This window comes from Leptinotarsa decemlineata, unplaced genomic scaffold (assembly GCF_025532065.1).
Source record: "Leptinotarsa decemlineata unplaced genomic scaffold, Ldec_3_MD MMD2_tig00026328_RagTag_RagTag, whole genome shotgun sequence".
NCBI lineage: Eukaryota > Metazoa > Arthropoda > Insecta > Coleoptera > Chrysomelidae > Leptinotarsa > Leptinotarsa decemlineata.
Window position 1 is genome coordinate 30,041,731 of NW_027412688.1, and position 16,984 is coordinate 30,058,714.

Genomic DNA, 16,984 nt, shown 5'->3' on the forward strand with positions numbered 1-16,984 from the left:
AATCTTAAATTTGTTCTTGATAAGCACAGCTACTCTGCTCATAAGTGGACCATTTGTGGAGACTTGAAAGTTATTTCCATGTTACTAGGTCAATAAAGTGGTTACACTAACTTTCCACGGCTATCCCATTCCTATGTGAATGGAATAGCCGTGACGCGAAACAACACTTTGTCAAGCAAGTGTGGCCAATTTGAAAGGGTATTATTCCTGGAGTCAAAAATGTTGAGAAACAAAGTTTAGTGGATCCTAAAAAAATCTTAATTTCACCACTCCATATCAAACTGGGGCTAATGAAACAATTCGTGAAAATATTAGACAAAGGAGGAGATTTTTTCAAGTATCTTTCTGAAAAGTTTCCTGGTCTATTCGATGCTAAACTAAAAGGAATCTTCGTTGGGCCTGACATAAGAAAACTTTTAAAAGATGAAAGCTTTCTCACTAAAATGGAAATGAAAGAAAAAAAATACCTGGAATTCATTTAAACTTTTTATAACAGGCTTTCTTGAAAAAAAAAAGACCCAAACTACAAAACTTTGGTTGCTGAATTGATACGAAAGTACAAAATGTTGGGCTGCAACATAACTGTCAAAGTCCATTTCCTTTACTCATATCTAGACTACTTTCCCGAAAATATGTAAGTGAGGAACAAGGAGAACGGTTCCATCAAGACATGAAAGAAATGGAACGCGGATACCGAGGTCGGTGGAAAGTTAACATGATGGCAGACTACTGTTGGATGTTAAAAAAGGGAAAATTTACAAGAACACAGCCGAAAATGTACCAAAAGAAGCTTTGACGAAAAAATAAAATGTTTTTACAAAGACTTATAATAATCACTTTGCAAACACTTGTGTATCACTATTATGCTTAGTTGAGCTATGTAGCATTGTTTTTTTTTGCTTTCACTTCGTGTTAAAATAATAGAAATAAATCCACAATTCCTCGGTTTTTTGTACTTTTTTAATTATTTCATCCTTATTTTGTAGGCAAACCTTACGTGATAGATAAAAACAAATGTCGATAAAAACAAATGTCATTTTTGAAATCAGCGCAAAAAACTACATAAAGATCACTTGACGAAATCAAGACATTTTTTTCTTAAGTTGTTTTGCAGACCTGCGATATCTATGTATGAAAAAGTTTTAGCGTGTGTATCATAAATACGAAAATATTGATTTATATGCAGATATATTTTTTCAATTCAATTTCTCTTTCATATGTTTGCCCCCCGGAAATTTGAATTTTTTTTTTTCTAAGTTTCAGATAATTCAAAACATTCCTAAACTATTCATTGAATGGGTACAGTGAAAATAATACTTCACAATTCACACAACATTATTCAATGCTAACAGCTGTTACGCCACACTATGTCGTCTCCTGAGCAAGTTATAAACTAACCTAGGTTATCATCTCCATAAATACCCGTGGGTAGAGAAAGGCATCAAGGGAATTTACTAATAAAAGTATTGATGACTGAGGAATTATAAATAAAAATCTGATGTTTTCAATAGGAAGATTTTTCTTGATTTCTATAGATTCTAATATATTCAGTTCCACACTTTCTGGTTGAATGTAGATTTTTCAGATTTTGTGTGAAATTGTAAGTATTTTCTAGGAGACGATTGGCGTAGATGGAATCTCGTTTATTCAGTCTGTAACTTCTTCAATTCTCCTAGAATCTTTGGTTGAAACTGCGGCCAGTCTGGCCTATATATAACGAAATGCAGTATTCGCAGTCTCCACGAATGAATTTACACATATTGAGAGCCGAAACTCTAGAACACTGAACTACACTTCACGAAAAAACTAAACGACCCTTCTCTTTGAGATGAACGAAGCTGATATTCTCTACACAATTGAAATCGAAGAAAAAAAATGTTACTTTCTTGTTTGTACGCTTTTTTTGAGGAAACATCGCCAAAATATCATTTTCTAAATATTTTTGGAAATGATAAGATTTCAATTACCTGACATTCTATAAATACGGCATTTCAGAATAGTATCTCAACTGTTTTGAGGTATGATAAATAACAGAATTTAATAGACAAACGGACATACATATATTAGTATTTTCGAAGTAACAATCGCTTCTGGGGACTATTTTCAACACAAGCATGGATCTAACTCGTCAAACAAGAAAATTTTCTAGATGAAACTGACCAAACTTCAATTTGAAGAAATGTCTACTTTTGCTGATGGATTTTGAATTTTCCATGAATTCCTTGGAAAAAATGGAAAGAAATAGATCTATAGAATTTTCAAGAGTATGTTGAGATACTTACTATTGCTCTCATACCATTGAATGATTTGTAAACTTTGTACTCGATAGTGTCATATAAATATGTGATGGAATTAGCCAGTACGATAGCTTCCTCAAGCGTTTTCATAGTATGACTATGTGCTCAAACATCTGTGAGTATGTCGGCCACTTTTCTATTGTTTCATATTTGAGGATATGTTTTTCAATAATACGCCAAATATTTGGTATTTCTCAAATCCATCCATATACATCAATTGAGATATAAGTTGAAATATCGAAAATACCACTTCTCAAGCAAAACTAGTTGATATATTTTCTCTGTGGGAATTCTTACAAACTATTTCAGAATTCAAAAATACATTAGAAACAAAAAAATAAAAGTAATAATCTCATTCATGAAGAATTACAATTCAAGTATTCAAAAGTACAATTCTGAGCAAACCTCGTATAACTTTATCGTCAACATTCCTAATACTCATATTTCCGAAGAATGATCCAATCGATCTTACGAATGCACTTTTGCAGTGAAAGTATGTTACATAAATAACGAATTGAACAAAACTAATGAACAAAAAACAGTACAAACCTCATCGAATTCAGTTGAATAAGCTTTTTACTCAACCAACCATAAAATACGCCAATCTAACCCACAAAACGAAAAGAGTATAAAGAGAATCCGAAGATCTATTGAAATCAGTACAGCCAGTGTATTCATCATGAGAGTTATACTACTTTGTGCAGGCTTCTGCCTGATTGTGAGTCTTGCCTGGGCCAGAACCATCAATGAAGACGAGTCATCTTCTCTGGTCGTAGCAGATTTGGAAGCTGCTGAGTCCAAACACTCTAGCCACCACGAGGAGGGAGGCGGTCACGAGGGACACAAAGAACATCACGAACATCATGGAGAGAAGGGCGACAAGGGCTACAAAAGTGATCACCATCACGACAAAGGTGAACACGGTAAACATGGAAAACACCACGCAGCGGGTCACCATGAAGAGAAAGGCGGACACCATAAATCTCACCACGATGAAGCTGGTCACCACGGGGAACACCACGCCTCTGGAAAGAGTCACAAAGGCGGCAAGTTCGGAGAGAAGAAGGGACACAAAAAGGGTCAGAAAACCACCGGATATCACCACAAGTCCCACAAGGATGACTACCACAAGGAGCACAAGTTCTACGATGACTATCACAAAGGAGGTCACCACTCCAAACACGGGGACTTCCACGGACACCACGGGGGTAAATCCGGTCACCACAAGAAGGGTGGTTCCCACAAAAGCGGGTACCATGATGACCATCACGGTAAGAAAGGACACTCTGACAAAGGACACTATGACGAGGACCACAAAGGATTCAAAGGACACGGTGGACACGAAAGTCATCACTCCCACCACTCCGACTATGGAAAGAAAGGAGGACACAAAGGAGGAAAGGAGTACGGTTTTTCTGATGGGCATGGAAAGAAACACTAAGTATCCATGGCAAAGTATATTATCTCTGGCGACTGTTATTTTGATCTCCACTATTAATTTAAAGTTTGATACACAGTGGAGATTTTGTTGTTGAGTTTATTGTTGTCTGTTATTTCTTGTTGTTCACGAGGATTCTAATAAATTATTATAATGATATCCATATACGGTTTCAATGTTTTGTTTCGCATGTCTTGTATGATAATGATGATGATCATCCAACAATTCTACAGAAAGATACAGAAATTGTTCAAAATATAATTGACGAGAATAGATAAATGAATTAAAAAATTGCAGGAGCTGTGGTGAAGATTGTTAGTCATGGAACAATAACAGAATACCAATATTTTTCTATTCTTCAATAAGATTATTATTCTGTTGATGTCGATGAGTATACAATAAAAAAGAAAATAATGTGATTTCAGTAACAACCTGGCTCGCATATATGAAAAATTTGTTTTTGACTTCATGAGAAAATGTGTGAAAAATTTTCGAAAAAGCAGCAAAATATTTTTTTCTTTTTGTCTCTTATTTGAAATTTTCAAGATGATTCAAGGAATTATTGTTTTTGAATGATGTTATGAACATCAGCCTCTACGAAAAATTATTTTCTCAATATTGTAGTTCTTATCAGGAAATTTTCTTTAAAATATTTGTTTTCCTGCACCTCCTGTATATAATTTTCTTAAACAAATGACAAGATACGGTCATCGACTTCACGATCATAATTTGATTTCACGCCTTGCTAACTCATTGGTAACAAATTTTTAAATCTGAATTTCAATATTTGATATTTTGAAAGAATGTTTGCAACAATACGACGGCGAAGTTGCGGTTTCTGAACATGAGTTTATTGTACTGTGGTTGGTGATGCAAATAATAATGAATTCATACTACATTCTGGGAATTATAGGAAATTTTGGTGGATTGATTTCACAATTTCGATAATATGTATGAATGTCACTGAGAATGTCTTAAATGATACTTGTGAAGTGCTGAGAATCGATGAGGGAATAAAATTCTGATATTTGAAAGGACAATAAATAAATCGATTAATAGTTGTTATATTTATTGTATAATTCAGTAGGAGAGTATATTATATATAAACATACAGTGTGTAGAAGCCATGGAATAAATTCATTATTTCGGTTACTGTATACTTAAAAAATTCCCGAAACACGTCAAATGGAGATTATAGTTTGACATTCTACAAAGTAAAAATGCCCCTGTTTTCAATCACCTCCGAATGACAGGTATAACCCCCAATTTTTTTGGATGGCAATTATAGGTTTGTGATATATAGTGTGAAAGGTTCCTTCATTCTCTATTCAAAATTATTATTTCTTACAAGTTCATTGTAACAATTAAAATAAAATGAACTAAAATCATGTTGTTACTGAAATTCGATAAAATACACTAAAAAACTGAAATGTAATGCAAAACGCAATGAAATGTAGAATACGAAAAAGAACTATGGATGTTAACGAAGTAGATGTTCAAAATGTTCACCGCGAACGTCTTGGCAATATCCTTATCTCGAATAAAACTGTCTTTTAACATTATTTATCCTCATAAAAAGAAATCTGATGATGAAAGATCAGGTGATCGCGCTGGTCATTCAATCGATTCTCGCCTTCCTATCCACCGATTAGGAAATGTTGTATCGAGGTATTGCCGGACATCAACTTGATAATGTGGTGGTGCTCCTTCCTGTTGAAACCATATCGTATTCACTGTAACTTGAGAGTTTCCTCAATCAGGATATACATTTGTTAAACTAGGAAGGACATCATTTTGAAGTAGTTCCAAAATAATTATCGCCATTCAAGTTGCCCTCAATGAAAAAGGAACCAATTACATGGTGTCCTACACTCCCTGCCCAATTATTCACCTTTCAAGGGTATTGCGTTTGTTCTTCTCTCATCCATTGAGAATTTTCCGATGACCAGTAGCGGCAATTTTGCCGATTAGCATGACCGTTGAGAGACAAAATACACCCATCAGAAAACATAACGTCTCCTAATTGGATGATATTGTTATCCAATATGTTCATCATTTGCTCACAAAAATAAGTTCTTTCAACAAAATCGTCTTTCATGAGCACCTGAGAAGGTATTATTTCATAGGAAGGCATTTTATTTTCATTTATGTTTACTATCGATGTATGGCTAACATTGAATGTGGTGGATGCCTGTCTACTCGATGTATGTGGATTTTCCTCAAACTCAAGCATCATATCTAGTTTGAGTTCATCACTTATTGCATTGGCAGCTGCTTTTTTATCTGCCCCACACGACCAAGCTCGCGAAACTGCTCATTGTTCCTTGAGATATGGGCGGTAAATTAGGAAATTTCTCATGAAATAGGCGAGCTACTTCCTATTGTGTTCGGGTTTTATCTCCGTAAGCAATCAATTGGAAAATTATTATTTTATGCATTTTCTTTTTTCATAAACTACACCTCAGGATTTGATCTTCACAAACACAAAGTTTGTGAAGATCAAATCGTGTAGTGTAGGTGTAGTTCATAAAATTACGATGGATCTCCATCAAGTAACGGCCGAATCGATCAGAAAATTTATGTATTTCCGTTAATCTAATCATTTGTCAGACTTGAAGTTAACGAACTTTAATCTTGAATTAAAATACTGACAACTAATGTTGTAACACACAACACAAGTTGACAAACCGTTTTGAACTAACGTTGCCACAGAAATTATTTACACTTTTTTAGAGATATCTTATGTTAATGATATACACTACCTTGCACTGACGAATGGCCAAACAGCACAAAATCGGTCTGCAAGTGTGTTCCAATAATTGAAAATCTATTGCGACAGTTGTATCGTCAACATCATATGCAGGAATAACTTCTGTTGAAAGACACGCCAGATGAAGCCATCGTATGGCGAAACACGTGTTGCGTTTTTGTAAAACAATTTAGTGAAAATCTCACAATGAAGTGTTTTTGGAATACGTTAGTTATGAATTTTCATCAAGTATCGGCCGATTCCATCATATTTCTGTGAAGAGTCCTGCACTGACACCTGTCGTATATAATCCAACGCCCTTCGTGGTATTAGCCAGGGGAATAGTTGTTTTCTGATAGGTGTCAGTCCATTAACCTACTGTGTAGGGAGTTGAGACTGGCCTGAACGAATTGTTCTTAGATAATTTGATCTATATTACAATAAGTTTTGAGTGTATTTCATCGAATTTCGGTACCCACATGATTATAATTTATTTTATCTTAATTGTTACAATAAACTTGAAAGCGATAATATTTTTGTGTAATGAAGTTGGACAGAGTTTACAGTTCAGAAATTGAATAATTGAGTTGTTGTTTCGTCAACTATTTTGGATTTGTTTGTGACAAATTTGATTTCCACTTGTTGACCATATTTTTGTGATATAATGCTACCGTGATATAATGAACCACCTCTATGGTATATGAATTAATAAAAGATATTTTTCGTTTCATTTTCATCAAGGAAGATGAAAACGGCTAAAAAAATGATGGAATTTATGACTTTCACGTTAGAAAGTGTATTTTCGAAACACCTATTATTGGTAATAATCGGTATCTGAAGCAATGAGTTGCTAATTACCTTTATCATTGTTTTTATTTGAAAAAAAATATATTCAAAGTTCATTCACAGCTTTGAAAAATATCAAGTGAAAAACGTTTTGTACCTTTTCAAAGGGAATTTTTGAGCAGAGACGTCAATATTAATTAATATTATATTAGTAGTATTTTGCTATTTCATATTGATGAATATCTGCTCATAAAATCAACACAGACTATTTTGTTTTAAACAATGTGAATTGCTTGTTATATATGTATTCAGTATACTAATGAAATAGAGAGAATAGTAATTGAATTGAACTGACCCGTACTTGATGAAATTTCATGTAAATACTCAAAAATATAGTTTATTGTTACAAAACCAGTGTACTTTTTACAGCTGTCTCTAGCAGGATTGAAATTTCTTTCAAATTGTAACCGTTTTATACCCTACAGTTGAACATTAAGTTTGGAGAAATCAATATCTACAGAGAAACATCAGTCAGTCTTTTGATTTCCCCAGATATCCAACCCATTCAAAAAACAAACATCAATCTTCTCGAGTTGAGTTCTCAGTAACAAGTGAGCAGGATAACTTTTCGCACACCTCATATAAAGTCGTCAATAGCTGTTCTACTTTCTCCATATCCCGGCCTACTCGATAATAACATTTTTCACGAGATTTCTCTTGACACATTGTTTGAAAGAATCCACGACGTTCTACTAATGGGAAAATCAATACACATGCCTGACAGGAATTCGATGACTTCTGTCTCGACTTTTCAGCCCAGCTAATGGATAGACATTTATATCTTCGATGCAGTTGTTGTCGAGAAAGATGCGAAAAGCATGAGATTCAAGCCTTTACAGGGACGTTTGACTGTAACTCTTGACCATTAGCTTTTATTTTCCCAATAATGTGAATCATTCCTTTTATTATTCTTTTGTTTGTATTGGAATCATAAAAAAAATACTCACTTCATGAACAGAACCAACATAAATGACCTAAATCAATTATACTATACATTATTATAACTCATTCAGCCAATAAACATTAGTATATTGTACAATAAGTGAGAAAAACGACATATTTCTCACGAGCGCTAATCAAGCGAGTGAGAAATATGTCATTTTCTCACGCATTGTACACTGTAGGTACATTTTCAACGGTTGCGTTGTTTTCAACTATTGAAAATTGAAATAGATAAATAATAATACTTGTATGTCATTAACTCATTTTTATATTTCATTCAAAATAGTAATTAACAATTATATTTCAACAATTTTGTAAAGTAATTCCTGGTACGTCGTTTTGTTTCAACATGTTTTTGGTCTTTGAAATATTAGCTGCGGTCGAAGTTGAAGTTGATGGGGAAACGTACTGAGCTTCCACAGCATTGTTGTGTTCAAGTTCTAAATGCGCTGAAGGCTGAAAGGATTCTACTCTACTTTTTGAAATTTTCATTTTGTTAGCTAGAGTTGTCGATATAAGATTCAGCAACATTGCTGGATTTCCAACCCCCATGGCGTTTTAAAGTTGAAAGATCTTCCCCTGCATTAACTAAAATAGTGGCAGATGACCTTCTGAAATAGTGGCCAGTATATAACTCAGGGTTCGGTAATTGCAAAATTTTCGCTATTTTTTTCGTCATGGTGCCAAATTCATTTTTCCCCACAGGCTATTCCGTACTTTTACTATTTTTGTAATTTAAAAAAAAACGTGTTTCATTTGTGCATGGTCGAAGCTTCACATATTTTTTGTAAATTTGATAGAATTCTCTTGTGACTGACACAAATTTGTAGGAACCTTGGGTTTGGTATCGGGTAATTTCATTAAAAGGGCCGAATTAAGATCTTCCATGTCATCAATTCTTGAGTGTTTTGGAGCATATTTTTTAGATTTGCGTTTTAAAAATGCACGTAGTTCTACGTATTTTGATATATCAACACAGTTTTTATTAATTAAGGTACTCCTTGGCTTCGAGTAGGTACTGAGACTATAATGTTGATGATTTCAATCTTCTTGACAACTTTTCAGAATAAACTAACAAGGTATTTTCGAAACAAGAATTTACTTTGGCTTTCATTTTCCAGTCCATGAAGTTTCTGTGAGCGATTTCATATTTTTCTCTTGATGTGCTTGGTAGCAAATTATTGCAAACATCTATTGCTCACTGAACAATTTCTGGAGATGTATTTACCAACTCTAAATCTTTGTATTTCATTATATTCAATATTTAATAAATCTGAACAGTTTTTGCTATAAGAATCAACAATAAAACTATTTTCGTTGGGTAAGTTGACAGCAAAAATTATGCAGTTTTTCGGTTTTGTTATTATGGAAACGCCGCCAATGGGCTACTTGGATATTGCACGCGAATCGTCGGTGTAACGTTATCAACATGGAGAACGTGTCATGTCAATCTGACATGTAACAATTCATGACTGACTTGGGTTATCGTGATAACAGTGAGAAATTATTTCTCACTGTAATGGCGGATATTTATCACTGTTCTCACGCAGTGATAAATATGAAAGCGATGAGAAAAGTGGCACATTGTATAGCATCCGTAGAAAAACCATTTTCAGAAGAATAATAAGGAAATTAGTCATACGAAACAAATTCACGATCCTGCGCTGTCATCCTCCGTCATGAAAATATACTTTCACGATTCCACCTTGACACCGCCACCGCCATTAACAATCGAAATGAAAATCAATAAAACAATTTCATAATATAAAAACTTTTCACTATGTCAGAAAAAAAAGCATCAACATAAGTAATGAAGAAAAATGTTAAAATTTATTTTATTTCAACAATGCAGCCTAGGTACGTAACATAAGTTTATTATAAAAATATCACTGACAAAAAAAATCCATTGTAGCTCAATTATAAGAAATTAAATTGAGAAAGTCATTCTTGGGGAAACTTCTTTTCAAAAAGCAACTCCGGACATAATACGTATACAGGGTATTTCCTAACTACATGACGAAACTTCAGAGGGTGATTCGTCACGTCATTTTGAGAAGAAAATTTTGATGAACTTATGTCCGAAGTTGCTGACATACAGGGCGTTGAAGTTTAAAGATGAACGGTATTTATAGAATATCATCAATATTCTCACACCGATTTGTTTGAAATTTGCTACAGTTATTTGAAGTAATAAGGCGTTCATTTAGGTAAAACAGCTATAATTGTCAATCCAGTGGCATCTCAGTAAGCACCAGAGCCAACATTATTGGTAAAAAAAGAACGCCACTGACTTTTTTGTAGTTTTTTACTTTTTTAGACTGAACAACTGAAAAAATTTATTTCGTCCCTTGTGTTTTCTTCATATCAAGCTCAGTTTTGGAAAAAAAAACACTTCTAAAAACTATTCATGATCAACATAAAATAAAAACAAAAAATTAATATTGAACAATCTCGACATTGATGTGAATGAGCTAAATATCCAACTTTTGATTTGTCATTGAATTTCTGATACGTTCACAAATACCTAGAGGATTCCTTATGACATTGCAATTGTCAATTGATCGATTGCTGGGGTCATTCACTCTAGAGTAAACAAGAACTTTCAGATGACCTTATGAATAGAATTCTGGATGATTCATATCAGTACTGTGAGCTGTCCAATTTTGAGGTCCTGCACGTCCAATTCAGCGATTAGGGTAGGTGATGATTCTGACAAGCAAGAACACTGAAAAGAACTGAGGCCCCGTCGTGCATAAATCACATGTTGCCTCTTACAACTACCGGCACTTCTAACACAATAGGTACATGATCTCGCAGAAATTCATGTAATATTTTTCTGTTAGGTAGAGCCAATCGTTCCTACCCAAACGTTCAGCGAAAATTGTTGCTAAAAATTGGTCATTGGGAAAGTTCATAGTAGTATCTCGTAAAAAATTTGCTTCGTCCGTAAAAGAAATACTTGGTATCAATGTGTGCCATCGTATGAATCACATACCTGTAAAACTGATATGGGTATAGGAGGTATCTTTTTGAACTATTTAGCCTGACTTTCAGCTGCAGTGCAATCTTTCTGGTACTATGAAGGATATTCTTCTATCGCATCAAGTATGGATTCTTCTAGTTCAGGCGTTGTCACAGTTTCTGGTCTTCCACCACCTGCATTTTTAACAAAATTCCCAGTTTCACATAATCTTGCATTTAGTGTTCTGAATGTTTCAGTACATGGAATTACCCTGTTAAAATATCTGTCCTGGCTTTTTTCGCTTTTCTATCTGCCACTCCATACATGAAGTGCATGTCAGCCATTTCAGTGTTAGTGAATTTATTCATGATGGAATACCTGCTAATTGACAACCCTGATTTTAGTTTGTATGACAACACTATCACCCTTTGCTGGTCTCCAAAGCAGATATTGATGATATGCAGTTTATTTATAATAGTTGGCAAAAGTTTTCTTTCAGCAGATTCCAAAACATATTTTTGAGGGAAAAAAAGTAACAACTTCACTTCGAAATATCTTAATGTGCAATGAACTACAAATTGCAATACCGTAATATCAGAGGACTGGAATTAGGGTTGGAGCTCATAAAGGGGACTCAAGGTCTCTTAATTTCTATATAACAAGATTATCTCGATACAATAACCCAATCAATTTGTTATACCATGTAATAATAATTGAGTTATCGGAAGACAACGTCTCGTTGTATCAGTTAGATGTTCGAAATTTATTACACAAATATAATTTACAGAAATTGAGATGTCGTTGGATGGCATTGACAGATTTTGCTTTGAAATTCTTTCACCGGAGCAATAGAGTATCATCTCTCATTCATTTGAACAGTGAGCAATAACTTCCAAGTTTTAGGATTCACGTAGATCCACCCAAAATTAGTTTCACGTTCGAAAAAACTATAGAAGTGAATTTGCTCGTGAAGAAAGTGGCGGAATGTTGGAAAGTGTCTCAATGTACTCTGCTGTTCCTCAAAATAATCATTCGATATACAGGGTGACCTAACTCTTTTTTCTCATCAAATTGATGACAGCATGTGTAATAGTATCAAAGACATTTCAAGAATGAGATCAGAAGGCTATACTGCGATTGTTACAAAATTATATATAAGAAGTGACATACGAGAAATTATTAAAGATAGGTTCACGAAAAAATACACATGCTTCTTCAAGTTGTGCGTGCATTCGATATGCGACCACTTCGAATATTCTAATCGAAGAATTAATTCACTTTTGAAATTCACTAAAAGTGACAATTCCAAGTAATGATTCTGGCCAATTCTATAAAATTCAGCACTTTGATTATTCTATTTTTCAACTCCGATATCTGACGATATTGATATTCCACAATTCAGAATATAAAATAAATAAAGCCATTTCTAATTTATGGTTGGATTTTATGATGACAGACGATAAAAATGTTACTCACTTTGGAATATTGCCTTTTACTTGGAAAAAACTAGTTGTGTAATGTGAACAATTGAATCTATAGAAAATTTCAACGAATGATGTTAATAGTTTCATCAACTACACCTTACGATTTGGTCTCCATAACTTTATATCTGAAAAATATCACGACATGTTTCGCTAACATAGTAGATTTTTCATAGTCAATTACCTACTAGAAGTTCATTCTTATCCTGATATTTATATACCCGACGAAATCACAATTGAGACTACCTACTTAGGTACTTGCTTGATTCATAATATTATTATGTTTACTTATTTCTACACTCTCATAGGCATAAACACTTAAATCACAAGAACCTAGAAGAGATATCTCTGGTATAAAGATAATATGAAGATGATTACTTGGGTATCGAAACACGTGTCGCAGTTTTACAAAAACCGCGACACGTATTTCGCTATACAACAGCTTTTTCAAGCGTAAAAAGGGGGTTATTTCACTTTCGGAAGAAATAAATGAATAAAAAAGTGTGTTCTATCACATATTTTATGAATAACGTATAAGTATCCACACATAGATATAACTTTAAATGAAATTATATCTGATGAAATTGCCGCTATCTCAATCTAAAAAAAAATACCAGCAAACCTGGAAGTGTTCTAGATTGATCGCTAGACCTGCACATCTACACAGTAGATATACTGCATACCTTGCTAATATGTTTTTTTTTTTTATGGATGTATCCTGGTTTTCATAAAGAATAAATTCCATATTTTGAATGACCTCCGCAAAAATATATTGGATAGATGTGTTCTTCTGTAACGAATTGAAATAGTTCTCCTTCTGACACTTGTAACACAGTCACACATTCAATGTCACGTCCTACATGTTTTGTTGATATGATTTTACAGTGGAAAAAACTCCAGTAGTATCCATAACGAATGTTTGGAGTAAAAACTCAGTAAAAAAAGTATTTTTCTATAATTAATGTTTATATAAAAGTAACTGCTTCGAAAGTACTTCTCTCTCCGTGTAATTCAATGTTTACATGAAAGACATTTTTTTCTATGAAATAGAGAAGAAGAAAGTCAACCCATTCTTCACCGAAAATTGAATCAAATTGACAAATTATTTTCATTATGTTTCATTATCAATGACATGAGGAGATTCAATTCATTCCGTGACATGAGGTCGTAATTTTATGAATGTATTGGCTGCTTTATTTTGTAGTGTTATTCAGGTTGGTGCTGAGGAGGTAATAAGACAAGTGCATCAATCCGAAACATCTATGTCATTGAAAATAACATGCCTTTCCTTTCAGTTTGTGTCTGAAAGTTACTTCTATGCATGTTCTACATATCTTCATATAGTTTTCATTTTAAAATCAATTGTTCTTCTTCCTTTCTTCAGAAGATCCACACACTTTTTTGCATAAAGATAAAGAAGTAGAAAGCCAGATTAATATTTTTCTTGAAACAAAGTTACTTTAAGTTATGAGAAATTACTTTTTTGAAAATATTTGAAAAACATTGTCGAAAAAATGTTCAACTGACATGTTGAAGATGATGAATCTATTTAAAATCCATCCAAATTCATTAGGATTGTGGCCAAATTCAGTTATTGATTCATTTCAGAGAGAAACGGACTTTCATATTTATCGACGAAAGAAAATTGATGGAAAATTTTTGAAATCTTCCGAAAGTAACATCTCTCGGGAAAAATAATGTTTCAATCGACAGCAAAATCATACTGTCTTCCAAAAATATGTCTATGTATCTATCGTCACTCTGAACACTGCCGTTGTCTCTGTGAAACAATATTTGAGTAATTCTATTGACATTACCCCATTTTAACGAGAATTAACGACTGGAATAACCACGAAACATTTCCATATGCACATGCACACGTGAACGAACAACAAATTCTACCTAATCCCATTATGGTCAGACCGAAACTTCACAGCTTACGCAAATTAAACATCACGCTAATTACTTTCAAAATGACTTTAATAACTGCGACATGGAGCAACACCTCTACCAGTTCCATTTGCCAAATCCCCAATCTAATTACATAAAACTAGGTGAATTAAGTTGCACAAACCCGCGGAGGACAAAAACAAATGAAATTGCATTGCATCTCGCCAACTCATTGGAGCGAAACGTCCGTTTAACAAACAAAAGTGAAGCAACCAACACAATATAAATACAATAATAGACGAAAAATCAATCAGTACAAGCTGACAAGTTCTCAAGTGTAGTAAGTCATCATGAAGGTGGTGGTGTTTTGTTTGGGTGTTGCATTCCTAGCAGCCCTTACCCAGGGAGCCGTGCTCAAAGAAGAAGAAGAGTTCGATTTAGCAGTAGCAGAATCGCACCACCACGAGTCAGGGGGTGGTCATGAAGGTCACGAGCATCACCATTCCAGCCACGGTGAGAAAGGTGACAAAGGATACAAAACATCCCATCATCACGACAAGGGAGAACACGGGAAGCACGGAAAACACTATGCAGCCGGTCACCACGGTGAAAAAGGGGGACACCACAAGTCACATCATGAAGGAGGAGGACACTACTCCGACCATCACGCTTCTGGACATCACCACAAGGGTGGCAAATTCGGCGAGAAAAAGGGCCACAAGAAAGGACAGGAAACCAAGGGGTACCACCTGAAAGAACACAAAGACGCCTACCACAAGAATCACAAGTTCTATGACGATGCCCACAAGGATGGACACCACGAGAAATATGGTTCCCACCACGGACATCACGGAAGCAAAGCTGGACACCACAAGAAGGGTGGTTCCCACAAAAGTGGTTACCATGACGATCACTTCGGTAAGAAAGGATTTTCCGACGGAGGTCACTACGAGGATGACCACAAGGGCTTCAAAGGACACGGAGGTCATGAAAGTCACCACTCCCACCATTCCGACTATGGAAAGAAGGGTGGTCATGATGGACATTCGGAGCATGGCTTTTCCAGTGGAAAACACTAGAGGTTCAGTTTTGGATTTCATTTCTGGTGAATCAGGAATTGGGGTGTTGGAATTGTTGATGTTTTTCGTTGGTTTTTACGTTGATTTACAAATAAAGCTTAAAAATTATTTCGAATTATTCCTTTCAAAACCGACATTCAGGTAGAAAATGGTGACAAAGGAATTAATGTTTTAAAAACAGATTATTGATGAGAAATATTGTATAATTCATTCTATTTTTCGAAAAAGTAGTTCTATATAAAACTTATAGTGAAACCTTCATTCATCTATTGGGGAAATGAGGAATTTTCGAATGATAATTATAACCATGGAAATATTCAAGGAAAATAAAATCATTCGAAACCCAAACTGGTATTCTCAAAATGACAGTATTTCAACAGCTGTTTTCAAAAACTAGACACACAAAAATATATGGCAGTAGAAATTTCGAATGCTACCACATTGGAAAAAACCAACAAATTTTTAAGTTTCTTTCCGAAGAAAATTGGTAATTAAGGGTTCGATACTGTTTTGATTGATCAAATGCTCAGTTTTCGAATACAAGTATTTAAAACAATTTCAAAACATGTATTTGCAATACAGTGTCTATTACATCATTTTACTCAAAAATTTCATTCGAAAGACTCGTTATCTAAACTAATTTCATACAAAAGTTTTGAATATCAATGCATTGACCTTTCTTTCATTCTTATTAATCGCCAATATGAAGGGTATCAAATGATAGTACGACTTGATTTTTGGATAAAACATTATATTTTGAGTTTCCTTATCGAATTCTTTCTAAAAACTAATTGCCAGAAATGAAAGATCATGCGGGTGAATTCGAGCTGATCAGAACCGTTTCCAAAAATTTTGTAGAAAATTGACCAATTCAACTATTTTCATATTCGCCATATTCTCAGTTGCATAATTTTTTTTATTACCGAAGCATTCTGTTCAAATGTTGTTAGGCTGAATCACAATCAGAGATCCAATCGTCCATTTCTCATCTTAAATGTTGGAGTGCAGCATTTTATGGAAATTTTGGTATGGACATCTATCATCTAACATCAGTTCCACAAAATATTCAATTTTTTTTATCATTTCGATAGTTCCGTCTGTTTTTATCAGTCTATTTCAAATGGGTGCCATTTGGATCAGTACACATTTACCAACGAAACACATATCAATTCTATCAGCATAAAAATTGTAGATCAGTATACACATGAGAGTAAAATAAATATTCATTGAGATATGACGTAAAATCGGACAAAACATTCGAAACAACCAATTAATCATTGATAACCATCCATGAATTTCA

The 16,984-nt window shown here is 34.2% G+C and overlaps 3 protein-coding genes across 3 annotated transcripts in view; 2 read left to right on the forward strand and 1 right to left on the reverse strand.

Annotated features, from left to right (window-relative positions):
- Window positions 1-16,984, reverse strand: part of beat-IIIc (beaten path IIIc) — a 685,766-nt gene that overhangs the window by 586,750 nt on the left and 82,032 nt on the right. The window lies entirely within an intron of this gene.
- LOC141485477 (uncharacterized) lies at window positions 2,972-3,894 on the forward strand. Its single transcript, XM_074182270.1, has one exon. The coding sequence runs from the start codon at window positions 2,977-2,979 to the stop codon at window positions 3,736-3,738; it is 762 nt and encodes a 253-aa protein (XP_074038371.1). The 5' UTR covers window positions 2,972-2,976; the 3' UTR covers window positions 3,739-3,894.
- On the forward strand, window positions 14,941-15,792 carry LOC141485496 (uncharacterized). Its single transcript, XM_074182308.1, has one exon. It carries the CDS (start codon window positions 14,956-14,958, stop codon window positions 15,682-15,684), a length of 729 nt encoding a protein of 242 aa, XP_074038409.1. The 5' UTR covers window positions 14,941-14,955; the 3' UTR covers window positions 15,685-15,792.